Genomic DNA, 27,458 nt, shown 5'->3' on the forward strand with positions numbered 1-27,458 from the left:
TAATTTTTCCTTATCCGTAAATGATTTCCCCTTGTCATTTCTTGAGCTCTTCTTGTTATAATCAAATGCCACCTAGAATATTTCTTTTCATGCATTTGGATGACACTCCCTTGCCCTTAGTCGCTCCTCCTTTACCAATGTCATGTGACATCCTAACACTTGACTTCCTTTTGGCCTTGGAGGGATCTAATTTGACATTTTTGGGTCTTTGATTACCCAAACACATATCAAGTCCCTAGGTCTAATAATGAACCTATCTAGGACTTTTTCCATTTCCTCAAGCCTTGTCTTCAAGGTTTGATTTTCTAATTTTAGGATTTTAACCCTAGAATCAACATGTCCACCTTGGACACTCGTAGACTTATCCTTCCTAGGCATATGTCTTTCTTTTTTGGAATTAATGCCTTGATCATTTATCACATTCCTTTCCTTAGGCAAGGTGGGTTGGTTCTTATTAAGTCTAACTTTGGTGTATGATTTTCTAGGATTATCTATCGCGTTAACCCTATTCTTATCATTATACCTAAATCTATAATTATGCATGAGCACATAATTTTCATTATTCCTAACAAGCATAAAGGAATTTGAAATTGGATTAAATTTCAAATTAGGGATTACTTTTTACCTTTGGAGCTCTCCCTTGACTTGAGCTCCTCTTCTTCTCCCATTTTTCAAGTGCATCAATTTCTTGAGCTTTCCTCTCCTTGGACACTTCATGTGGTAGTATCCCCACTCACCGCATGTGAAGTATTGAATGTGCCTCTTCTCCTTGGCACCATCCCTGCAACGCATGTTGGTCTTTAAAAGAGCTTTATCGAGTTTAGAGTGTACATCATTTACCTTCTTGAGCAATAGACACTTACTCTTATAGTGTTTCATCTCACCACATTCAAAGCACTTGATGTAGGCTTTCCCTCTCTTCTTGATAATTGAGGTTGAGGGTTGAACTTCCCAGACTTCTTCCTTACTCGTCTTGGATGTTGGTGCATGGAGCACTAGACGATCGAACCTGTATTTTGATAATGACAAAAAAGTTTAAAGTTAAGATGTCTTGTTGTCTAACAAGTGTAACTGAGCTTGCAGGAAAGTCTTAAGTTGTCTTAGGCAAGAGTCTTAGTGGATTCTAGGCAGGTGGAAAGTCCTAGCTGTGGTTAGGTAACGAAATCTTAGTCTGGGGGATTGGGTAAAGTCTTGGTGGATCAAAGATTTTGAGTGAAATCCTATAGTCGATGACTTTAGGTGAAAATCCTGGGGTCGCAGACACCAGGTGGAAGTCTAGACGGGTCGTGGATCGAACATTCAACATGAACTCCTAAAGTCTCGAATGTTGAGCAAAAGTCTAGATGGTTTGGAGGACTAGTCTCACAAATGGTAATTTCTCCTGAGATGAGTAGGTGAGGACGCATTCCCCGAAGAGGGAACAGTAGGCGTCGGTCCGACCTAGAGTTTTAGCAAAACTCAAAGTCAGAACCGGACAGTCTGGAGGCTGTCAAAGTTACTTTTTATATACTGCTTGTCTATTTTTTTAACTCTGTTTTGCAAGAAGACTAACATTTTATAAGGTCGGATTTTGTCTTGTTCGATCGACCAAGTGTCCGGATCGGTCATCCAAAACACTAAGCAAACAGATCAGATTCCAGCTCGTGGTGAAAGTTTCACCCAGGGGATCAGTTGATTGAACTTCAGGTTCAGTCGACCAAACGATGGAGAAACTTCGACCGGGTTGATCGGATCAGATAAGTCGAGGAGCGTTGAGAGTTCGGTCGACCTAATGACGAGATCAGTTGACCTAACGAAGTTCTTACCCGGAGTAGCAGCATCTGGACGGACGGTCGGGTTCAATCGGCCGATCAGGGGGATCGGTCGATCGGTCAGTGTCGAGTCAAACACTGATTCTGAGATCAGCGGATCTAGATCAAGTCTAACTTGATTATAAAAAGGGGTTCGACTAGCAACTTTGTTACAATTCATTCAGAACAACTTCAGCTCCTGCGTGCGCTCTGGAAACAATTCGACAACGTCCAAACGCTGTTTCAACGACGATCACACCAGAAGATCAAATTCTCCAAGTCATCGGTAGCAAGTTTCTTTTTATGCAATACTTGTATGCTTCAACTTTGTAATCTAAACTTGTAAAGATTTTTCGATACTATAGTAGTTGCCCAATGAAAGCGATCAACGATCTCAGATCTTGAAGTAGGAGTCGTCACAGGCTCCGAACCAAGTAGATCCTTGGTATCCTTGTTCTTTGTTTCTTACTTTCCTCTACCTATTCTATGTTCCGCTACTTATTCTTTGGATTCTTCTCCCTCTTTTGAAGATATGGGCGTTTCCACTTCTTTCTCCTTTGAAGATGTGGACGTTTCCACTTCTTCCTCCTCATCGGATGTTGAGCTCGTCTCCATATTCGATTGGTTATTCTCCTCCTTTGGGACCAATAAGCCATTCTCCTTGGGCTCCTCCTCTCCTTAGACTTGTGTACGATTTTCATGTAGAGCAACCATCGTGCTCCATAGGTCATGAGCATACTTGTACTTACCTACATGCGACACAATCTTAAAAGGTAATAAATTTACTATAATTCTAATTACCTCCTTATCCATTTCTGATTGCTCCCTTTGCTCTAGTCTAATACCGAGGTCAGAGACACTTCTCCTTCTTGTCCATCGGAGCTTCGAACAAAACTTCCAACGCGGTCCAATAGACCCAATCCATTTAGAATCAAGTCTCCAATCGCTTCCTCCAATACTCGAAATCATCTCAATCGTATGGAGGTAGGATTCGGATATTCTATCCTAATGATCCTTCCGACTCCATTTTTTTTCTCTAGCACTTATTCCTTTCAGCGGTTAGTCCTTCAAAAGTGCTCCTCGCTTTAATACGAATTGTTGGGGCCAAAAGGGATTTAGATATCTCCACAATGACATGATATTGTCTATTTTCGACCTAAGTCCTTATGATTTTGTTCTTGGACTCTACCCAAAAGGTCTCACACCAATGAAGACATCTTTTTCTTATAAACCCATAACTTTTCCATGTGTTTTCAATGTGGGACTATGTTTGTAACCTTACAATCCCAACACGGGAGACTCGAGTCCTAGAGTAGGAGTCACCAAAGGTTCCGAACTACCCACGACGTTCACTTCCTACAACTTGTTAGCGCACAGTAGAATACAAAAACAAAACTAATAAGTAGAAAGCTACACCCTAGAAGACAATAAACATGAAAATAAATCGACATGTTACTTTTAACGTGGTTCAAAGATTAGGGTTCCTACTCCACGGCTGCCCGTAAGGTGGGCGATCTTGATTCGTCGGTGGATGACTCCCCGGAAAACCCCGGCTAGCTCAAGTAGCTTTTTGTGGGTTGTGGGTGGAGAAACCTCGCCACAACCTCGCACAAGCACGCTTAATCATACAAGAGCTTGGAAGACTCTAATAGACTTTAATCAAGTCTATATTGTCAACCATGGTCGGCTACCTCGAATTCTATTAAAAAGAGCTCGGGAGAAAACACAAGCTGTGTTTCCTGCCACCAGTCGACTGGTATAATCACCAATCGACTGGCCTCTATGAAAAAATTGACTTTTACACCCCACCTGTTCGATATCAGTCGACTGTCATAATTACTAATCGATTGCTATAGTAACCCGTTAACTGTTATAGTCTCGGTTGACTACTACAATATCGGTTGACTGCGACTACTACAGTGTCAGTCGGCTGGCTACAATACCAGTAGACTGGTTTCATGCCTAGCCCAGTCAACTGGTCAAATTACCAGTCGACTGGTAAAACTTTAAATCTAAGAATTTACACTGAGTATAATTTCTCATGTGTTGGGTTACTTCGGGAGCTAGAGGGGGGGGGGGGGGGGGGGGAATTAGCTCCCTTCGCTTCGATGAGTTGTTGCAGCGGAAAACACTCAAGCAAACGCTAATGCCAAAGATTTTCTTGGTATTCACCTCAAAAAGATGTGACTAATCCAAGGATCTGACTCTCACTCACACATTCACTATAAAACACTCATTCTCAGAAACACTTTGGAGGCGGAGAAGTCTTGTACAAACTCGCACACACAGTAGATACAAGAAGAGAAAGATATAAGCTGATACAAATAAAATCTTATAAGATTTACAGTGCAGAAACCTTAGCTTGCTCTCTTCTTGCTTGTAAACACCTCTTGAATCTTGGAAGTGCAACAACATTTGTCTTCAAGAAGTTTCCAAGAGCTGGTGTGAAGATCTGTGCTTGGTGAAAGAGTGGAAGAGAAGAGATGCGGTGAACAATGCACGCGAACCCCTTTTCTACTTGCATAACGGCTATATTTTCAACCTTAATTGACTACCTTAGTCGATTAAGCTTTGCTGAATCGATTAGCCAGATGGATTCAGCAACATTCTGTTGGATCGCGAGAAATAGCTTAAACGATTAACCTGATCGCTTAAGTTTCGAACAAAAACATTCTGTTTGAAGCAAAAGGGGTTGTGAGTGATTGCTCTAATCGATTTCGCTGTGTTTAATCGATTAAGCACCTCTGTGCATTCGCGTCAAAGTAGCTCTAAGTGATTAAGAAAAATGCTTAATCTCTTAAGCTCAGTGTAATCCATTATCCTAATCGATTACCGAAACCTAACCTCGAAAACTAAGTCTAGGATTTTTTGCCCAACATCCGATCAATCGTGACCTGTTGGGACTCCTCATTGCCTGACCTTCGATCACTCTTGACCTGTTGGGACTTCTTCACCAAGTGTTCGGTCAATTTTTTAACCCACTTAGATTTTTCTCCTTATGCCAAGGGTTTGGTCAATCTTTTGACCCATTTAGATTTTTCTCCTCATGCCAAGTGTCCGATCAATCCTTTGACCCACTTGAATTTTTCTAACTGATTAGTTTCACTCACCAGGACTTTTCATCTGCCTAGCTTCACTTACTAGGGCTTTCATTTGACTTTATTCACCAGAATTTCCTTCTGCTTGCCTTCACTCACCAGGGCTTTTCACCTACCTAGTTTCATTTACTAGGATTTTCAACTGTCTGACTTCATTCATCAGGACTTTCACACCAAGTGTCTGGTCAACATTGACTCACTTAGCTTTTTAACTTCTGCCAACCTTTCCGTTGGGCTTGCCCTTGCCTAACCTCTAGTTAGGATTTCTCAGTCAGGTATCCAGTCAACCTTAACTTATTTGACTCTTTTTCACATCAAACTAGTCAAACCTTGACCAGTGGAGAATTGCATCAACAATCTCTCCAAATGGACAATTGTACTTGCAATCTCCATATATTATCAAACATCAGAACTTAAACATCACGACTCATGCACCTTCCAGGAGCTTGAAGACGCCTTTGATCGGATAAGTTTTGCAGCTTGCGGAAATTATCGTCTCCGACGCTGTGGGGATAAACTTCACAGCTGGAGGCACCTTCAAGGAGATTGAAGGCGCCTTTAAGGAGGTTAAAGGCACCTCCAACATCTTATAATTACCCTCTTCGAGTAGTGCATCAGACAACGAATTCTTACGATCTTCCTATTGTGCGGTACTCCAAAAACAAGTCCACGAGATCGTAACACTGCTCCGACGACTGAAAGCTTGCATCTTTAACTCTCTAAGTCGTTGGTATAATTTTAATTATAGCACTTAATCTATTTTCATTATAAATTGTACTTGTTTTTGTAATTTGACGGATTGATAGTGAATTATTTAAAGTAAACACTCAATGAGTGTGAGTTTTAAAGTATGAGTCGTCATGGACTCCGACTCAAGGAAAACCAACTTATATCATTGTTTTGTTTTTTTTCCTTTATTTTCATTGCGTCTATTTCCGATTACTTTAAAACGTACGTGAAAAAGTCATTTTATTTTATAACAAATCTATCTTCATTTCATAATAATCTCCATATTATAAGATAATTTAAGTCAAATATCATGCCATTAAAGTAAGAGAAGAAATCGATGAGAAACAAGGATTTATTTATTTTCCTTTTTACAAAATTATGATGGCTCAACATATAATTTCTTTTATGTGACAGCCCAACCAAATACCAAGTACAAAAGCCTTTAATTACACATTTTTCACCTTAGGTTTTTTCAATGTTTCTTTGGCAAATTAGCTGGAACGGTTAAATTACTTGAAGCTGATCATGGTACTCTCTTATTCAAAGAAATGGCCTGGGACCTTTGTATTCTTCAAAAAAAATAAAAAATAAAAAATCAATTTTATCCTTAAATACAATATTCATTCCCCTTTCTTTAGATGATTCTGTTATCAGACAAACAAGTATAATTTTCTTGCAAAGCACTCTAGCTTATTGACGTTGAAAAAGTCTTAAAAAACGATACAACTTTTTATCAGAGGGAGCGGCCACATTTCCTATTTTATATAAAAAAAAACACTCTAGTTTTAAAACTATCAAAATGAGCATAAAAAAGAGTGTTATTTCTTTTCTATCTCTCCCGTTAATCTTATAAATCTCACATTGTTTTTCAATGTATGGACTTGATAGGAGAAAATATTAGACCTATGTTGATCTTGATATTGGACCATACTAAGCTCAAACTGGACTCGATATTTTCAGGAAAATATCAGGCCCACACTGGATCTGATATTGGACCATATCAAATCCAGAGTAAGCCTAATATGGGAAAATATCAGGCCCACCGTGGACCTGATATGGGAACATATCAAGTCCTTTTTAATACTGGAGAGAAGGGACGCATTGGAAAATGACCCTCGGGTCAAGGGCAACCCTAAACCATAAGGGCCGACGGTCGACGACCCGAGGGTCGCCAAATGGGCCGCCAAATGGGCCAAAGGGCCGGGTCGTTACAATAAAAGGCGCCTTTTATTGTAACGACCCGACCCTCTTGGCCCATTTGGCGACCTCTAATGTCGTCGACCGACGACCCTTGGCCATGCCGTTACTCACTAGGACTTTCCACCCCTGGTCAGTGGATTTTTGCCTTCCCCGGGATTCGAACTCTAAACCTCCAGGCTTAAGTATTAGAGTTTATGAATCCTGGTAACCAAGTGAGATCATCTCAATTCATAAACTCTAATACTTAAGCCTGGAGGTTTAGAGTTCGAATCCTGGGGGAGGCAAAAATCCACTGACCAGGGGTGGAAAGTCCTAGTGAGTAACGGCATGGCCAAGGGTCGTCGGTCGACGACATTAGAGGTCGCCAAATGGGCCGACGACATAAGGGCCGACGGTCGACGACCCGAGGTTCGCCAAATGGGCCGCCAAATGGGCCAAGAGGGTCGGGTCGTTACAATAGCGCGCGAGAGAAAGGGGATTTAGGAGGTGAGCAGGAGGGTAGGAAAAGAATAACATTATTTTTGATATTTTTTTGATAGTTTTAAAATTAAGGTGTTTCTTTTGGGTAAATAAAAAATGTGGCCGCTCCTTTTAGTAAAAAGTCGAAAACGATAATAAAGATGTTATTATCAGATAGAGCTTAGTTGTGTTTCTGCAGAAAAAATGATACAACTTTTTATTAGACAGAGCGGCCACGTTTCCTTATTTATAAAAAAACACTCTAGCTTTAAAATTATCAAAAAGAGCATCAAAAAGAGTGTTATTCACTTTCTACATTTCCCGCTAATCTTATAAATCCCACGTTATTTTTTAATGGTGGACTTGATAGGGGAAAATATTAGACCTATGTTGGACTTGATATTGGACCATACTAGGCTCAAGCTGGGCTTGATATTTCCAAGAAAATATCAAGCCCATACTGGATCTGATATTGGACCATATCAAGTCCAGAGTAAACATGATATGGGAAAATATCAGGTCCACTATGAGCCTGATATGAGATCATATCAGGTCCAATGGTGGGTCAGATATGGGAACATATCAAATTTTTTTTAATACTGGAGAGAAGGGACGCATTGGAAAATGGCGATAGAGAGAGAGAGAGAGAGGGGGGGGATTTAGGAGGTTAGCAAGAGGATAGGAAAGGAATAATATTATTTTTGATATTTTTTCGATAGTTTTAAAATTAGGGTGCTTCTTTTGAATAAATAAAAAAAAAAATGACAGCTCCTTTTAGTAAAAAGCCAAGGATGTTATTGGGCAAACCATGTTTTTCCCCCAAAAGATCAGTCTTTTGACAAAAAGCATTAAAAACAAGTCCTAGGAGTCGAATTGTCTTACATACCCTAATATGAGGCACACAGTTTTCATGGGTTCGAAATTGCCGCATGATTTCATTAACATGGATATCTCAAATAGCCATATATTACTTGGATGCAAAATATGAACAAGAAAGTCATACAGGTGTCTCCAGACCATGGGCCTGGAAGCGCTGTTCATGGGATTCATTAGCAACGATCTCATCAGATGTTTGAACCAGCACTCGCTCCATCTCCTCGATCGTCAGAGCCGGGACCGAGAGGGACAGCAACTCAGGGTCTCCCACCCAATTGCTCAATGTGCCAATCCCATAAGCACCGATGCCAATGTGAGTTACATGCTGCACATCCGTTGGGCACCCAATCTGCAGTTCCACCTCGTCATCCTCCCTCTGCAGAGCAAACAGCTGAGCAAAGCTCTTGATCAGTCTTTGCAGAGCTGCAGATATGTTGTGCCTCGCTGTTGGAGGAAACCCAAGTGAGTTCTTCATCCTCGATCCTCTATCTATCCGTCTTCACCTTTCAGAAAAAGAAATTCATTAATCTGTGAAGGTCGAGGCAAATCAACTAAAAACGCATGATAACTTACTGCTCAGTGGTGGAAAGGTTAAGCTTCTTCTTGCCGCTCTCAATGAGAGTAGTCTTGGTGTTGCCTTTAAATGGAGTAGAAAGGTGATTGATTAATGTAGAGTATGAAATAAGTAATAACCCCTTTTTTGAGACCGAATGGCCTTGTCAAGGGGTGATAGGTTAATTGACTTGCTTCTCAAGTCTTTCCATCTCCAAATTGTATTGCAGGAACTAGATTTTGTGGTTGGTTGCTACCTACTTGCTACTGATTGAAGGGGCATTTGTAAGCTTAGTTGTGTTTCTGGTAAACATTATGGGGCCGTCAATATACCAATCAATGCCAGATAATAGACGTAGGTATGTTACTATGATCACTGAGACTGAATTGTAGTTTAATGCAAGCAATTTACTCAGAATGGATAGCGCAGTGCAGTAGTTGTATTGGAAAACATTGGTTATTGATTTAGAAGGTTAAGCCTGAGAATCAAGTAGCAGATTGTATGAAGGTTGAGATGTTATTTACCATTTACTAGATATGTAATTGCTCGTTCAGAGGATGGATTGGCAATCCAATTTTTTGGCAAAATCTTATCCGCTCAAATATAATGGAAAATTTATTTCCTTCTTTCTAATTCGAAATCTCAATGTTTACCGTCAGCTCGAATGTCTTGGTGTCTGCCACTCTCCTGTGCTTGTCCTCCACTGCCAGGAAGCTGGTCGTTAGTCCCGTCGTTAGTTAAGTTGTTGGGATGCAGAAGAAAGGAAATTGGAGAAGCAAGGAAGATTTTTTTTTTTTTTTAAAAAAAGGTAAAATAGGTGTTTTATTTTGTTTTATCAGTTTTTGATAAAACTAAGGATGAGCATGAATTAAGGATGATAATATATTTTTCTTTAATTGTGTGTTCACTGAAAATAGTTCGATTTGACCTTTAAATTTTGAGTTGACTTGTCAAACTGTCTGATCCGGCTCAGGTTCAAAAACACTGGCCAACATAGGGAAGAAAAAAAAGATAGACATGAGAATGTATTCTTGTATTCGTGAATCATCAAGTCGCCATAGACGGAGCTTTATTTGTAGTGCTGATCTGATCCTCTTGCTGGCCTTAGAAGCAAATGATATAGTTGACGAGTGCACCAAATAGCTTAGTTGTTACTCGACTGATCTTTGTTCACGTTGGGATATCCCATTCCTCCCACTATTTTATTAATTGCTGCAATGTACCCTCTCTATTTTTCTTCTTCTTATTCTTTTAAAATATACATGGAGTTCTAAATCAAAGTTTTTGCTACGTTTCCCATTCAACCAATTCGGTGTGGTTGATTGAAGCAAAATAATATTTTGATTTAAAGTTCTTAAAAGTTGAGACTATACAGTAAAAACAAATAATGGCTCACTTTAATTTTCTATATGTATTCATATCCTAAAGAAATACAATCTGATTAAAAAATCAAATACGATGGTAAGGCGTTATTCTTTTTTTTTTTTTTTTTTTTTTTTTAAAAAAAAAAGGTTTTTTGAGAATCATTATTTCAAAGATTGAATGGAGTTGTGGTCACTGGAATTTCAAATATAACCTCAATTTCTTTAGAAAGTTCGTTGAAGTTGATCAAAATCTCAAAGGTGAGTTTTAATTTAAATAGCAAAAGAACTCACCACCGTGACAAGACCCAACATATAAGTTTAAGAGGCATCTTTATTTTGTTATAGTATCATGCAAAAGTATGTGTTTGAAATGCAACTTTAATTCTACAGAGAAGTCCTCAATGAGATTTACATTTCCACCTCAGGAGCAACCCTGGAGCAGCAACCAAGATAAAATTGATGCTGCAACTTCAGAATGTTAACAATGATCGAATGCATGAGTAAGAAATTCCTATCTGAATCTAACTCGATCTATTTATTATGGGCCTTTACATGAAGCAAATTAATTAGCGATAAATCTATGAGATGATTGTAGAGATGATGAACTATGCACATGTCTAAATTAGCCTCAATAAATAAAATTATGAGAGTAGTATTCTAAGTTTCAAGCATCGATAGGATCACAAGGTAGATCCATCGGCATCAATATCTTCGTCATCCTCAGACATCGATGAATCATGACTGCCTCCTTCCTGTTCGCAGTTGCTACTGGAAATCTGAGTCTCTAGTGACTTTTTTCGCTTCCCTGGACTAAGCTTCCTCTGATTCTCTGTTTTAAAAATAAGAAGAAAAAAAAACCCAATGAGATTGTGCAAGGAAGATCCTAAGTGACCATGACCTGATGAGAGAAATTGGGAGCTTCGTTACTCTTGTTGTTGATCACACTGCGTGTCATCGACAAGAACTCTTCCCAGTTGTATTGCCTTAGTTCCTGTTTCTCCTCCTCCAAGAGCTCGAAATTGGGTTCTCTCCCACACATGAAAGCCGCTCTGCAAGAACAAAATTAATATCACTTAGTTGAAAATTAAAAGAGAATGAGATGCTTTTCTGAGAACGCGAGCTGCGATACTGGGTAAGTGTGCATCTAATAGATCAATACCTGTCATATAGTCGAGCAGCCTCTTCTTGAGATCCAACAGTCCCCAAATGTATCTGTTTCTTGTCAACCTTTATTGCTGCTTGCCATTTCATATTTTTGAAATAAACCCCTCTCATAATGCACGCTTCCTGGTTTTCATAGTGTTTTCTCCTATGTCGTTTTCTGCGTTTTATTTCTTTACCTGCAAATAGAAACAAAACTAAGACATGTAAAAATAAGATCATCAGCAAGCCATCTTGTTCCCATTCATTCAGAGGTCCAAACCTTAGGATTCAACCGACCTTATGCAGGGATGCATATATTTAAAAGGACTAGAAAACATTAGGTCTACAGATGCGCTATGCACAAACCTGGATAACATGGGTTTAGCTCTTCTTTCTTGATCTCGTCTGTGGATCCAAGATACATTTCAGACTTGTTTACCTGAGGAACAGCACATTTTTTGAATATAAAATATTTGTAGCAAAAAATAATTTATACTTAATAATGTTATAATAGGTCTCTAGAAAGGGATTGCCAAGAATGAGCTACTAGAAAAATTGAAATAGACCTATTTAATCCAAACTTTAGGCAACAAAGAAACACAAATCACTAGCAGAGTTACTGAATGTCATTGGGATCCAATCTACTAAAAAACAAAGGTAGTTCAAAAGGTTTATGCTTACAATCAGGAAAATAAGTCGATTATAAGATGTGAAATGCCAAATAGGAAAAACATCAAGATGCAATATAATCATCAACTTGAAGAACTAATAACATGTTGGGTCGCTGTAAGCACATGCAGCAGTATAAACCATATCAATCCATCAGGCCTCATTATATTAGGTCAATGAAAACACTAGGCATAACCACATGATTGCCATTATTAAGTATATTTATGAACTCCTTACTTCTAAGTGTTTATAGGAAACTATAGCAATAAAACCTAACACTCATGATATAATTTTCTTGTAGTATAAATCTCTGAAATACATTCACCATATATACTCTTTTTCCTTCAAATATACCATACACTCATTCACAGGACGGCATGATTAATTGACACCCATGTGCATATATCCCCAAAGTTATATCTAGTTAACACAATATGTGATAAAGATCCTAAATTACTACAACTAGTAAACTAACAATGTAATTGGGTATGTTTTATGTCAATTGGTATATAAATCAATTCACTAGAAGCTGATGGAATGAAATAGTTAGATATTACATGAACAGTCAACAGGTTCCAGAGAAATATCAAATGGACAAAAAGCATAGTATGCGTGGAGTGTATTTCTTTGCCTAAGATAGCAACTCATACAATAATGTTTCATTCAGGCACCAAGAAGGTAACAAAATAGGTGACACATAAAAAATGGGATTGTGTAATAAATTTATACCAGTTGTTGAAGATTCGTCTCCACTGAAGGCATAGGATGCACACTAACTGGCCTTACATGCTGACTTGAATTTTCATCAGCAGTCCGAATCTCAGTGGGCTTAGGAACCACCACAAGAGAGGAACTTTTTCCTGCAAAATTTACATTAGAACATTAAGCTATATAATTACAAGCTCAAACACCAAAGCAAACCACACAATTGATTTCCTTTTGATCACATTATGAACATCAGGAAAAACATCTATCACCATTTAGAATTACTTGATTGTCTGATGAAATTATTCTTACTGATTTAAGAATAGTGTCACCTATAATCTAAACAAATGGATGTTTAAGATACAATTACCTATATATAATATACATAAACATATATCTAAAAAGAACTGAAAAAGTAAATTGAATTAGAAGATTATCTTCCACCACTAAGAGACAAAATTTGGATATGCCACCGGTCCATGTGCAAAAAAAAAGTCTCTGAATCGTATTCCCAAACAAAGATATAAAGGGGAGAAAATACTTGTGAAGGAAAACCACAGAGAGTTGAAGCTAAGACTAAAGAGGACTACCAGAACAGAGCCCCAGAGATCTTCTTCGTCTTATGCTAACCATGGCTAGCTGCTGCATGAAACAAGAAGAACTTCAACTAAAAGAAGCAACATTGATAATTCACAATAATAAACAAAGCCATAAAGGTACGAAGTTCCAGCCAAACTAGATCCAGACAAAGGGCAAGCTAGTGATCAGCACCACAAAATCAACAAGAAAGCGTCCAAAATCCTTTCTCATCGCACAGAACTCCGAATAATATGCGCACGGGAACTAACAGTTTCCCCCCTTCAATTCTAAACACACATATTTACAATTAACAATAATTAAGAACTTACCAAGCCACCACCCCAATCACCAAACCACCAAGATTTTTCATAGAACTGATCCCTCAACCCTCAATCCACCCACACACCACGCCGCAGAAAAGGTCCCAAATTGCGACAAACCCACTTTACCACGTGCAAGCACAAAATCAACCATCCCGATTCATTGAAAAAACTAGGAAAATATCGGAAAGTCGCAAATCCGAGAAAGAACCTGGAAGAGTCCCAAATCCGGATCGATGCCGGCGCCTGAGCAGGTCGCAAGTCGCAACGGTGCGGCTGCTGCTCGAAGGCAGCCTGGAGAGGATGAAGAAGCAGAGAGGGCAGGCCGCACAATCCACCACCTTTCTCTTCTTGGGTTCCAATTGATTTCCTTCTTCCTACTACCACCCTCCTCGTCGATCCTTCCCTCGTCGTCGCCTTCTTCTCCTCAAGTCTGTCAGGCGACAAGCATTGAAGCCATGGCGGAACGTATGCCTTGGGGGCGACTCTTTCTAAGGAAGACTGACCAAATCGCCCTCAATCTTTGGGTAAATCCGTGAAGAAGAGCGAGAACGGGCGGATACCGTAGGGGCGATTTGGGTATTTCCAGATGAGCTTAGGTTTGGTGGACGGAGGGAAGCGGCAATAGTAGCAGACGGCAGGCACCGACGAGAGGGAGGTGGTGGTGGTGGTGGTTGGATTTATAGAGAGAGAGAAAATGAATTATAAATAAATTTAATTATTTTTTAAAAAATAAAATAAAATAAAATTAATGTGTGGGGATTGGGCGGGCGTGAGGATAACGTCCGGCCCAACCAACTCCTTTCTGTCCGCCCGCACAGCCTAACGCCTAACCTTGACCTGCTCCGGTCCGAACCATGAGTCAAGGCACAAATCAAGAATAGAAGCCTTTAGTTAAACCGGTTCAACTTATCAATTATTTATTCTTGAAAGCTTTTTTAATAATAATTTATTATTTTATTTTATTTTTATAATTAACATATCTACTTCGTGTCATCCGATTAATTCAGTAGGTGCATAATACTAAATCTGGAAATTACTGATGACTTTTAACGAGTAAAAATTTAGAAAAATTAAATTAACGGACCGAATTTAGGAATTTAGTTTTTAATTTTTTTACAAAAAATAAATCGATTCGATTTTTGATTAATTTAATTTAATTTTGATTTTAAATTTTATAATTCAGTTATACTGAATAAGTCGAATAAAAATATTAATTTAATTATATTTTATTAAAAATATAATTAATTAAATATACTTTTTAAGTTAAAATTGAATAAAATTTTAATTAATTCAGCTAAAAATAAATTAACCGATATTTTATAATTCAGTCATTTAATTTTCATAGAAAAATTCGATCCATTCAACTGATTTAAATTTTTTTAAATTTATTCAATTTTTAATCTATTTGATTCAATTAATTTAATTTTAATTGAATACTCTTCCAGCATCATATTAGATTGATGAATCCAATTGATCAACATGTGAATCAAAAATTAAATTAGTCTGGTCGATGGTGTAGTTTTACAAGACTGGTTGCTAGGGTGCAACACGTAGAGTTGCCTTTTGAAGAAGCAAAGAAAGACATGGACTTGGAGATAATGAAGTATTGACCACAAATACCAGTCAATTTATCAATTAGACCATCAGTTTTCTAATCACCAAATTTAAATATTAATTAACTTGCTAAATTATTCTGGTAGCAAATATGAACGGTATTATTGAACAAAGAAGAATCAATTTCAGACCATGAACTCGTAGCAGAGCAGGATCATAACAAAAGCAAAGAGCTTTTGGTTTAACAAAAAAAAAATCAATCGGAGTTAAAGCTAAACCAAGCACAAATTTCTCAAAGCAAAAGGAACATTAAAGCATGAGCTGAAAGGCGAGCACCAAGTAAGACATCCTAATCCTTGTACTTCATTGCAGACATTTGGAAGCCCGGCATGTCAAATGATGCTGAAAATTTTTCAACTGCAGCCTTCAGCTCCTCGATATCCTTGTTATTCACTAGACCTTTGTTGAAGTCCTTGAGCAACTTGCCATGTTCTTTCTGGATGGCGAGGCAAAGGGTGACCGCTTGGTGAAGGAAATCTGCTATCCGCTCAAAATCCTTTTCCACCATGCCCCGCGATGTCATAGCAGGAGCGCCTGAGAAAATAAGGATAGGGTATTAGTATGATTATCAGGATCCCATAAACATTTTATGATGCAGTAGAGCAAAAATATTGCCTTGATTATATGAACATTTTATGGGCATTGTAGTAAAATAAAGGTAGCATCTATGGTCATTGATGAAAAACCAAGTTCAAGAAAGATCTTCTTCATATAGTGTCTGACTGGTCTTCAAAAAAGTGATCAAGCTAGTGCAACAAAGTTCCTTACCAATACGGACACCGCCAGGAGCCAATGCACTGCTGTCTCCAAAAACAGCATTCTTGTTGACAGTGATATTGCAGAGATCACAGAGTTTCTCAACCTTGTTTCCTGGAAAAAAATTGGAATTTGGAGGTTCTTATTTCAACCTGGAAGAGATAAGCAAACAAACAGTTGTGTGATGGAATCTAGTGGTTAATACCAGTCAAGCCCAGAGGTCTAAGATCCCAGAGAACAAGGTGGTTCTCAGTTCCATCTGTCACGAGCTTGTAGCCCTTGCTCATCAGATAGTTCCCAAGAGCAACAGCATTTGCCCTGACCTGCTTGGCATATGCCTTGAAACCTGGTGACATAGCCTGCTTCAGTGCCACAGCCAGTGCAGCGATCTGGTGATTGTGAGGGCCACCTTGTAGAGCTGGAAATACAGAAAAATTGATTTTGTCCTCAAAATCATAAGCTGCGTCTTCTGGTTGTCCCTTTTTTGGTGGCTTAGGGCCTTTCCTATAGAAGATCATGCCAGACCTAGGGCCTCTGAGACTCTTATGAGTGGTGGTGGTGACCACATCACAGAACTCAAAGGGATTTGCAGCTTCCTACGTAGACAGATTACTAGATAAGTTACTGTCGAAAAACAATCAATGTAATCCTGTGCACGATCAATTTGAAAGATTAACTAATCAAGCTAAGTTGTAATTTCCTAAAAACAAGAATTGGGAGAGAAGAGACAGCAAATCTCACAAAATTGCAAGACAAATGTTTGACGGCATCCAAGACAAATACACAAGACGAAAGATCTGTTTGTCCTCTACTACTATTCGCAATTCCAAATCTCCAACGTGAATCCATTTGCCAAAGACAAATATATGCCGACAACAAAAGTACGGAACACCAGGGTTAAACTTTTGGTCTCTTAACTACAATATAAACTTTCAAATTTATGCCGCGTCATTCGAGCAATTGGACTGCATCTACTCATATCAGATCTAGATGAATGTTCCAACAAAAATGAGTCACGATAGATCCAAAAACCATGTATTCAAATCTACCAGATCCGTCAATTACTGATGCTGGCTTATAAAAAATGATTTGAAAGAGGAATACAAACATCAAAAATAAACCAGAAGGAGAAGAATGAAGAAGGTTTCATCCATTATTACCTGAGCGGCCACGAGCCCACTGATGTGAGCCATATCGCATAATAACAAGGCCCCGCACTTGTCGGCGATGGATCTGAACCTCGCGTAGTCCCAATCCCTTGGGTATGCGCTTCCACCGCAGATGATGAGCTTGGGGCGGAAATCGAGGGCCTTCTCCTCGAGCTTATCATAGTCGATGAAGCCGGTCACAGGGCTGACTTTGTAAGGGAGACTCTCAAAATAGATGGAGGTGGCGGAGATCTTCTTGCCTCCGGATGTGTAGTATCCGTGGGTGAGGTGGCCGCCGGATGGGAGGTCGAGGCCCATGATGCGATCATGGGGGTTGAGCAAGGCGGTGTAGGCCGCGAAATTCGCGGGGCTGCCGGAGTAGGGCTGAACGTTGACGCCCCACTTGGCAGGATCGAGGCGGTAGGCGGCGAGGGCGCGAGAGCAGCAGAGGTTCTCGATGGCGTCGATGTGCTCGTTGCCGCCGTAGTAGCGATTTCCCGGCATGCCTTCGGAGTACTTGTTGGTGAGTGCGCTTCCGAGGGCTTCAATGACGGCAAAGGAGGTGAAGTTCTCGGAGGCGATTAGCTCGATGCCGTGCGACTGGCGCCGCTTCTCGTGCTCGATCAGGTCGTGGATCTCGGGGTCCACGACGGAGAGCGGCGAGAGGCCCCACTCGCTGACGGACTCCCGGGAGCTGGCCATGGCGGGGACGGTGTCGGAGAAAAGTTTTGAGAGGAAGAAATAGACCAGGAAGGCGGAGATAACGACGACCGGAGGTGGAGAGACTATTTATGGGGAAATGCGAGGGTTTTGTGCTGTTCCCACCACATGAAAATTATTATTATTTGGGTAAAAATAAAAAATCATTGCCCTTTATTATTATTATCACAACAGTTTAAAAAAATATCAAAACACCATCATATTTTTTTATTAAAAATAACTTTATTTCAAAATTATTTAAAATAATTTTATCAAAATTACTATAATAAATTAAAATCAAAATTCCTATATATAAGATTTTTTTTAATCGCAATTACTTTAATTTAATTAAAATTATATTAACTTAGGTAAATTTATTTTAATATTTTTAAATTTGAGGTCTTTTTTATGTTGATGAAAATAAAATGCCATATTTTAATATTTGCCCTTTATTTTCTATTGTGTGTAAATTAATGCATCTTGTTTTCCTATTTTGATGGAGATGTGGATATTTATTCAAAACTAATTATTGGTTTTGTGTTAATTAATGTATCTCATTAATATATATATATATATATATATATATATATATATATATATATATATATATATATATATATATATATATATATATATGAGTGTTACATAAAAATTTTTCCACACACTTAAAAACTAGATTTAGGTTTTTTTAAAAGCATAGTTAAATTTTAAAAGAAATGGTTAAGCTGGATTATATTAGTCTTTTATTTTTTAAAAAATATAAAAAATAGAGATTGAAAATTTATTTTTTATTCCATTCAACAATCTATTTGTTGAAATAATAAAACATTAGTATGCCACATCATTCAAAAAAACAAAAAGACTTACAAGCAAGTTATAATATATTGACACAACTTTATACTTGAAATTGTAGGATGCGAGTAACTTTGGATAGGGAAATTAAGTATGACTTGAAATTTATGATTTAAACAGAAAAATCTAGTAACTAATGGCAGAGGACAAAGTATTATAATTTATTCTTCAAAGTCATTTAATTATTTTTAATTTTTAATTATTTTATAATATATGAATTTACAAAATTCTTGTCAAATTAATTTTAAAATAGAGGAAAAATATTTTATTTATAATTATATATTTATATATAGATATTTCTACCTCACATTCTAATTTATTACTAAATAAATTGATACATATTTAATTTTTGCTAAAATGATTAAAATGTCTAGTGAATTATAAATACGTTTATATATAAATCTTGATTAGAGATGCTTACTCTCCGAAGTTAATGGATCTTAAATCTCAAAAGATAGGTATCTGCTTATTTATCGTTGAGTAAATCTTTGGTTAATATTCAACACCAACTTAGAAATCGGTGACCATAATAAGAATATAAAAAAATTAAAAAGAAAAATACTAAAAATTTAGGTAAAAATAATAATAATAAAAAAGACTCCATTTTTATTGGAATAGACATCCTTTTTAGTTTATTATTAAATTGGCAGCTCATCCCTTGCCATTACTTTTTTATTTTCAAAATTATTCTTATTTGACATTGTTATACAACAGTAGCTTTACAGTTAGTCTAATATGGACTTCAATCATTATCAATACTAATAAATTGTGTATTGTAAAAAACATTGACGATATTCTTCTCCCTTCTCTATAGGATATCTAAATGGACAGATTGTTTTATCTGAAGTTGGTGGAGTGAAGGTGGTGGCTAAAGTGGAAGAGTAATTGTTGGGTGGTATCTGAAGGTGCAGGTTAGATTTCCTTCTCATCTCCCTAGCATACCATCTACTCGGTGCTTCTTCCTTACCTCTCTCAGTTGATTCTTTCCCATCTATTTTGTTTCTTGGTTTCTTGGCTATTGTGTTCCTAGTTCACCGGTGCAAACAGGTTAATTGCTGTGGTTTTGTTTTCAAGATTTTTCAGTGATCGCCAGAGCTTTTCTTGGCCACTCACCGAAGATATACCAAACCTGGTAGGTGTTTACAGCAGTCTTGCGCAAAGTAATAGGCAGCTATTCTTTCCAGTTTTGAGATGTTGTTCAGATCTTTTTCCCATTATTTCCTGCATTGAAATGGCAAAACGGAAGATTTTGGCCCGACATCATGATCAATTAGCATCTCAATCTAATGCTCATTATCAGGAACTACTGAATCATCCCACTAGTTGACAAGTGTACTGTTGGCCCTACTAATGTGGATGCCAACAAGGATGCTGAGATGCCACAGGTTGCTGAAGTGGTTGTACGTTACCCAACTTGAGGACCAATGAAATGGTTGTTTATGTGGCTGGCACAACTTGATCAGACGGTGTGAACTTATTGGACGGGCTGAGAATGCGATCCCGACACCCGGTGGGATGCGAAAATGAATAATCACAGTAGTGAATAGACCACACAGGCGGATCGTGACAAATCTTGGGCTAATATATTCAAAGATAATCGGAAAGCGAGCATGGTTGCCCCTCTATACCTGTTCTAATGATCGGGGTAACCGATTCAAATCGAGATTGATTATATTGATATCATGAATCATTAGATGGGTCATGGCTTGGTGGGATATTTCATGGAGGCATTTAGGACATGGAGGAGTGGAACTCATTGCGAATCATTTGAGTGTTCCTAGTAACTTCTTCGTACATAAAAGTGGATGAGTTGTTTACAAATTTGACAAAGTGGAGGATAAATATCATATTATGCTTGGAGGGGCATACTTTGTTTTGGTATTCCACTATTCTTGAAGAAAATGCCGAGTTGTTTCCTCTTTGATGAAAATGGTCGTTAGATTCCGGCTTGGGTTCAAATACATGATTTTCCTCTAGAATGTCAGACTCCGATGGTGTTTAGTTTGATTGGTTCAGAAATTGGTATGCCCTTGTATATAAGTAAGCTTATGTGGACTTGAGAGTAGATCACATATGTCCGGCTTCTTGTAGAGATCGATGTCCAAGCGGAGAGGGTGTTTAAGGTGTCAATTGAAGGTCACCTACGAAGTTATATCAGATTTTATTAAACCTACAACCGGATTGGCCATAAGCAAGGGGAATGTAGGAAACAAACTGCCTCTGAGGTGCATGCGCAGGAGAGAGGCTCGAACGTTCCTAATCAATTCGTTGACGGTTCCAATCAAGGCAGCGATGGAGGACTAAAGCACCGAGTAGGCCCGCTAATATGAATGGTGCACCTAACACAATGGCTGCCGCCGGTAGAAGGGATATGACCTTAGCGGTAATTGAGAATCCAGAGTCTATTGCCTTAGTGCCTATGTAAGATGTGCAATTTACCTCACATGGAACGGACATGGTGAATCCGGGTGTGGTGAAGGAAACGGTTCAACAAGAGGGAGAGACAATTTTGGATGCAATACCAAGCAATCTATACATAAGGTTGCTCCACCAGTGCATGATGTCCCAAGAGTGCATAATGATTCAACAGCACTAAGTGTGGCGCGGACCTCCTCTACAACAGTGAACTTGTAGCAGGATAAAATTGATGTTGAGAGTCAGACTTTGGACTCTTTTACCACAGTTTCTTCAGCACAACCAGTGGGAATGGGCAATGCAAAAGCGAGCACATCGGGCCATACCGAGAGTAATGCAAAGGACTGACAAATGGAAGTGCGGGAGAGTGGGCGATAAAAATAGGTGTGAGTAGCTCGGGCTACCCTTTCATAGAGATTGTTGCATAGAACATTAGGGTTTTCATAAGTTCCTAAAACATCGGTTGGGATCAGTTAGGGGAGTGCAACACCTCCTCAAGCATTGTCATATTTAAGTGATGACATTTTTGGAGACGAAACTCACTGAAAGCGAGCTGGACACTATTGTTCAAAGGTGATTCATAGGTATGAAATCAACAAATAATTTTCATTCTTCTAATCGTGGTCACATTTTGTTCCTTTAGGATATGCAGTTGGTTTTCTTGGAGGTTTTCATTGCAACTGTGCAATTTATGCATTGTCACATATGATGCTGTATCACGAGGCAGAATTTTTTTGCTACCTTTTTTTTATGATTTTCACTCATTGGTATTTATGGAGTAACCTCACTTCACTTGGGGAGGGCATATCAGAGTCGTGACTTCTTTAGAGGATTTTAACTCGCTATTGATGGTTCATGATAAAGAAGGCGAGCAATCGGTTATGAATTATGAGCTACATGATTTAGAGCTTTTTGTTCAAGCTTGTGAACTAGTGAACCTTCATTCAATTGGATGTCACTTGGCATGGTCAAATGGTATGGTTTCTAATCGTTTAGTTAATTTATATTAGCTCTTGAAGGATTATGATAGCTTTGCGGAGTTCACCACTTCCGATTGTTTATCAGATCATTCTTATAGTTTCGTCTCTATGCTTGACTCAGACCATACCTTTTAAATTCTGCACATGTGGACTTTGCGTGAAGATTTTCGAGACTTGGTGGCCGATTCATGAGGGGAACCAGTCTATGACACTACTCAATTCATGCTCAAGGCCAACTCAGAAAGCTCAAGGGTCGACTACATCATCTTGATAAGTTGCCTTCCATCACATTTTAGAATAAGCTTTGAAAGTCAAACAAGCTTTAGAGGCGGCTTATCACACTATGTTATTGGGGGAGGCCTCGACAAAATCTGGATTACTAAGTCAATGTGTCATCATGCTTGCAGAGGTGGAGAAGAGTTTCTATTAACAAAAGACTAAGTCTCAAGAAAAATGATAGATGCACTAAGTTCTTCCATAATTTGGTGAAGTGTAATAACATGTGGAATACTATTGTCACCATTACCAAACAGTCTAGAGAGCAAACCTCTAGCCTTGGGAAGGTTGTAGCAGAGTTTGTGGGATATTTTCAGGAGCTATTAGGTAAAAATGAGTAAATTTTACCTCGACACAACGAGGGGTTGCCAAGTCGCAGATTGTCTAGCATGTAGGGGGCAACATTAGTTTGGATGACCACCGCTGAGGAGATACAGGCTACGGTCTTTAGTATTGGGAGGGACAAAACCCTAGATCTAGATGGATACAATGTCAAGTTCTATACCTCCGTTTGGGACACAGTAAGTGTTGAAGTCATAGATGCAGTGCAAGAATTTTTTCTACATGGGCAACTACTCAAACAATGGAACCACACATTAATATCCTTGGTTCTAAAATCCAATCATGCATCTGGTGTTAGTGATTATTGGCCAATATCTTGTTGTATGATTTTTTAAAAGGGATCTCCAAAATACTAGCGGAGCACCTAGCAGGAGTCGTGGATTATTTATTGGATCCGGCACAAGCAGTTTTTGTCCAAGACCATTACATAGGTGAGAACATTCATCTACAGAGTTATTTCTAAAATATGCACGCAAGAATATCTCTCCTCGATGCATGAGTAACGTGGACTTGAAGAAGACTTTTGATACTGTGAATTGGGGTTTTCTTATGGTGACTCTTGTTAGTTATGGTTTTCTTGAACAATTCTGTAATTGAATTCACAAATGTGTCATCATGATTTCATACTCTATTAGCCTAAATGACGACTTATATGACTTATTTAGTGGGTGGCGTGGCTTGCAGCAAGGCGACCCATTTTTCCCTTTGTTAATTGGGCTTTGTCTTGAAGGTAGCATCGGAGCAAGAGGATGATTTTTCACTTTCATCCTATGAGTGAAGTGATCCATGTCACTCATTTAGAATATGTTGATAATCTTTCAATGTTTGCGAGGGTGGATGCATCCACCGTCTCTACAATTGCCAATTGTTTGAAGGAGTTTGGGGATAAAGTGAGACTTCAAGCTAACCCGTTGAAATCCAATATATGCACGGGGGGTGTCGATGAAAGAATAAAGGATTAGCTTCTACAAATTATGGGTTTTCGAGAGGGTATCTTCCCCTTTGGTAAATTGGTGTTCCTTTAACTGAGGTGAAGCTTTGGATTATAAATTATGGATCCCTTCTTAATGCGGTGACTAAGAAGATTATCTCTTGGTTGAAGCACACTTTATCTTATGTGGAGCACTTGGAGCTAATTCGATTTGTGCTATAAGGCCTTGAATGCTATTGATTATCTATTCTCCCAATTCCAAGTGGGATGATTAACAAGATTTATGAAATATGCTGATCTTTTGTTTGGTTCATCAAGCATCTGCTGATCTCATGGTCAACTATTTGCTTATCCAAAGACGAAGGAAGCTATGGTATTCGGGACTTGCACGCATGAAACAATGCTTTATTGTGTCGGACATTATGGAACATCTAAAGTAAGAAGGATTCACCATAGGGTCATTCGATGCATAGTTTGCAAAATCGTTATCCGGATCGTAGGATCGTACGATCCTACGATCCGGAAACCCAAAATCGATCCAGGATCGTGCAGAATCATTTTTGCAGTAGGATCGTAGCAGGATTGATAGGATCGGTAGGATTGAAACAGAATCGGTAGGATCGAAAAGGATCGGAGCATAATCGGAGCAAGATCGGTGGAAGCTTTGAGAGGTCATAACTTTTGACTCGGATTGAACCACGGGACTTATAATATATCAAATCAAAGCTCGTTCAGAGATCTTTAATAAATTTCAAAGTTTGTCCTTAATCACCTTATTTCAAACCCAAAAAAATCATTTAAATCCTTTTCGAATGTTTAAAAGATTTTATCTTTTTTTTTATTATCTTTTTTTTTCATCTTATTAGGGTTTTAAATTATTTAAACATATGTTTAATTATTTTTGAGTTAATTTTTTTTATCAATAATATTCTATCATTTCTTTTCCCCAAAATAATGAGTTTTTGGATGCTTATTGTCTAGTATTGTATGACATCGACCAATCTTTAGAAGATTATTTCCGACGTTCATATTTTAATCAAAAGATTCAATAGCTTCTGTTATATACGTCAGGTGCTTTGTTGACCTTTAAATTGAATTATCTTATAAACCAAGGAAATATTTTCGACATTGAATGTGTTATTATTATTGTGTTAATAGAAATTTCATATTCTTTCATTTTATGATATGAAAATATAAATATTATTACTATGCAAGAATATGATAATTGAATTACAAGTTAATTTAAATTTGTATATGTAGTAATGTAATTTGATGTATTGAGTGTACATGATTGTATATATATAAAAAATTAGTTAGTTATTTATATGTAAATGAGTTTTTTAGGTATTTTTTCTAATTATTAATCATGTATAATAAGATTTTAAGAGTTTTTGGTAGGATCGTACGATTCTACGATCCGATCCTGACCGATCCGATCCTGACCCTAAATCGATTCTGCGTAGAATTGCGATTCTACAAACTATGGTTGGATGCATCACTATTACCTCAAGGATGCAGATTTTTGGCAGTGACAATGCAAAGCGTCGACTTCCCCTTTGATTAAGAAGTTGGTCTACATTTGTGACCAAATTGGGTAGCGAGAAGGAGGCTATGGGGAGGCCAACATGAAGCTTTCGAAATGGTTTGCAACATTGAAGAATAACACGGCTAATGTCTACCGATTTTTCCAGCCAGGGTTGCAGTTGTCTCTTGGGCGCTAATTATATAGAAAGTCGGCTTACTTCCCAAGCACTGGTTTTGCTATTGGATCCTTGCTCACTAGTGATTACGAAATAAATTAGTGTTTGAACCTCACAAGTAGTGCTCCATATGCCAACAAGTTATGAAGTTAAATGATCATATTTTCTTCCATTGCCCCATCACAAGTCAACTTTGCGACAAGGCTCGGAAATGGTTGTGCATCTGACTAGCCATCTATATAGAGGAAAGTTTGTTGGGTGTTTTCTAGAGGCAATTCTGAGACATAGGCGGATAGGCCGACCGACAAAGACTCACTATTTAATGGCAACTTGTATGATCTTTCTTGTATGACAAGCTCAGAACCGAATTTATTTCAAAAGTGAGATGCCTTGTATTGAGAGGATGTTTCTCAAAGTCCAGACTCATGTCTATTGTTTTGTAGGCATCTAGTTTACGTAACTTTCTTGGTTTCTATATATTTTTACTATTTCAAAAAAAAAAATGTATTGTATTAGCTATAATTTATAATTATTATAAGGACAATGCTAAATGGCTAGAATCTGACCCGCTATAATAATTTTTTAAAATAATTTTTAAGTTATTATTAAAAGTGTCCAAATTAATGATATTATATTTTATAAATCAATTATATTCTTTCTCACCTATTTTCATATTTAATTTCAAAAATAATACCTAATTAATTTTATTATTAATAATTAATTAATTTTTTTAATTAACTTCAATTAATTTTTTAACTAGATAAATTCTTTCTAGTCAGTCGAATTTATCGTTATTATAATATGAGCCCTTGATACAGTATTTTGACTTTGATAAATACTAATAAACTATTTATAGTAATTATAACTATAATGCATGTAGTTATGAATTTGTAGTCGTTATAATTATATAAAAGTAATTATGGGATATTAATTCTTATGTTAGTAAGAGATGAATATGATTGTCCCTAACGTTTTTATTAATTTATCTCAGGATTAATACGAAGGAGGTAAATTATGGATGATTACTAGTCTTATGCTAAAATTCAAATCTCAAATCTCAAATTTCATTATGAAAATATCTCATATGTAAATCATTATAGTAAATATCATATGATAATAATATAAAAAAAGTGCAGTTTCAAAAATAAAATGATGATGGAATATTTTTTTAATAATAAATAAATATAGGCGTGTTATTTTTGAAGATTCCAATAATAATAAAAAAACACATCCTTTTAACTTTTTCTCATAAAAATTTTCTATTATAAATTAATAGTGATAATTATCAAATAAATAATAATATTTATTGCATTATTCACCTTTTATCAATTTAAGTATATTTTAAAACAATACTAATATTTAAACTTTCAAATTTTTGTTTAAAAAAAAACTAAATTAAACAGTTGAATTAGACGGGTTCCATTTCCTTAGCGCTGTTTCGTATCTCTCTTTCGCTTCGCCCACTCTGACCAACCTGAACCAAATTGGACGTTCCCTATTTTACCACAGGCAACGGCCCTTCATCAAAGCCGTTCATTCCCTTCGGAGTCCATCTATAGATATTATGCAACATCTCGTTCGTTCTCGTCGTTCGCCCTCTTTTCCTTGCCCGTCCGAAGCGAGTTGATCGCGGAGAAGACGTCGTTGGGCGCGAGTACAAGGTTAAGGAACTCTCGCAGGCCGACTTCGTCCGCCTCGGGATCGAGCTTGCCGAGGTGGAGATGCCTGGCCTTATGGCCTGCCGCGGCCACCATCGCCCGCGATTCCGCCACGGTCTTTGCCTGGAAGGGCGAGACTCTGTCCGAGTACTGGTGGTGCACCGAGCGATGCCTCGATTGGGGTGCCGACGGCGGCCCTGACCTCATCGTCGACGACGGCGGAGACGCTACTGCCGAGTTCCAAATCATGGTCGGAATTATCCGCGACGGGATCAAAACCGATCCCCAAAAGTACCACCGGATGAAGGAGCGGCTCGTGGGCGTGTCCGAGGAGACCACGACCGGTGTCAAGCGGCTCTACCAGATGCAGGCTAACGGCACCTTCTGTTCCCTGCAATCAACGTCAACGATTCCATCATCAAGAGCAAGGTGATTTTTCTTGACCTAAAATTGTATTTGTTCTATGCCGATCTACATTTCTCGCGCTTTGGATCCAAATCTAGCTGCGTTTTGTCACTTTGTGGGTTTCACTTTTACCTAAAACCTAAATCCCTTGTTTCTCGTTTTGATCTGATTCTCCGGTTTTGACCGCTATAATT

The 27,458-nt window shown here is 38.0% G+C and overlaps 3 protein-coding genes and 1 pseudogene across 4 annotated transcripts; 1 reads left to right on the top strand and 3 right to left on the bottom strand.

Annotated features, from left to right (window-relative positions):
* Window positions 1-8,273: 8,273 nt before the first annotated feature.
* LOC122010643 lies at window positions 8,274-8,627 on the bottom strand. The gene has a single exon (XM_042567156.1). It carries the CDS (start codon window positions 8,625-8,627, stop codon window positions 8,274-8,276), a length of 354 nt encoding a protein of 117 aa, XP_042423090.1.
* A 1,804-nt stretch (window positions 8,628-10,431) lies between these two features.
* On the bottom strand, window positions 10,432-14,143 carry LOC122008204 (ethylene-responsive transcription factor-like protein At4g13040). 2 transcript variants are annotated; one of them, XM_042563838.1, is made up of 7 exons: window positions 13,697-14,143; window positions 13,177-13,225; window positions 12,611-12,741; window positions 11,579-11,651; window positions 11,229-11,409; window positions 10,997-11,118; window positions 10,432-10,898 (listed from the first exon to the last, which is right to left on the bottom strand). In XM_042563838.1, exons 2-7 carry the CDS (start codon window positions 13,217-13,219, stop codon window positions 10,750-10,752), a joined length of 699 nt encoding a protein of 232 aa, XP_042419772.1. In that variant the 5' UTR covers window positions 13,220-13,225; window positions 13,697-14,143; the 3' UTR covers window positions 10,432-10,749. The 2 variants fall into 2 exon arrangements, with proteins under 2 accessions (XP_042419772.1, XP_042419770.1); XM_042563836.1 differs by having other exon boundaries at window positions 13,177-13,228.
* A 1,008-nt stretch (window positions 14,144-15,151) lies between these two features.
* Window positions 15,152-17,778, bottom strand: LOC122008205 (serine hydroxymethyltransferase 4-like). Its single transcript, XM_042563839.1, has 4 exons — window positions 17,019-17,778; window positions 16,064-16,454; window positions 15,871-15,972; window positions 15,152-15,636 (listed from the first exon to the last, which is right to left on the bottom strand). Exons 1-4 carry the CDS (start codon window positions 17,706-17,708, stop codon window positions 15,392-15,394), a joined length of 1,428 nt encoding a protein of 475 aa, XP_042419773.1. The 5' UTR covers window positions 17,709-17,778; the 3' UTR covers window positions 15,152-15,391.
* A 3,105-nt stretch (window positions 17,779-20,883) lies between these two features.
* Window positions 20,884-27,458, top strand: part of LOC122010645 — a 24,076-nt pseudogene continuing 17,501 nt past the window's right edge.

Source organism: Zingiber officinale, chromosome 8A (assembly GCF_018446385.1).
Source record: "Zingiber officinale cultivar Zhangliang chromosome 8A, Zo_v1.1, whole genome shotgun sequence".
NCBI lineage: Eukaryota > Viridiplantae > Streptophyta > Magnoliopsida > Zingiberales > Zingiberaceae > Zingiber > Zingiber officinale.

Coding starts and splice junctions, on each gene's coding strand:
- LOC122010643 (XM_042567156.1), bottom strand. CDS start 8,627: ATGAAGAACTCACTTGGGTTTCCTCCAACAGCGAGGCACAACATATCT.
- LOC122008204 (XM_042563838.1), bottom strand. CDS start 13,219: ATGGTTAGCATAAGACGAAGAAGATCTCTGGGGCTCTGTTCTG. Junction 11,119..11,228: donor GCTGCTCGACTATATGACAG/GTATTGATCTAT, acceptor TTGTTCTTGCAG/AGCGGCTTTCATGTGTGGGA. Junction 10,899..10,996: donor CAGTGTGATCAACAACAAGA/GTAACGAAGCTC, acceptor TTTTTAAAACAG/AGAATCAGAGGAAGCTTAGT.
- LOC122008205 (XM_042563839.1), bottom strand. CDS start 17,708: ATGGCCAGCTCCCGGGAGTCCGTCAGCGAGTGGGGCCTCTCGCCGCTC. Junction 16,455..17,018: donor GTGGGCTCGTGGCCGCTCAG/GTAATAATGGAT, acceptor CTGTCTACGTAG/GAAGCTGCAAATCCCTTTGA. Junction 15,637..15,870: donor TCCTGGCGGTGTCCGTATTG/GTAAGGAACTTT, acceptor TTATTTTCTCAG/GCGCTCCTGCTATGACATCG.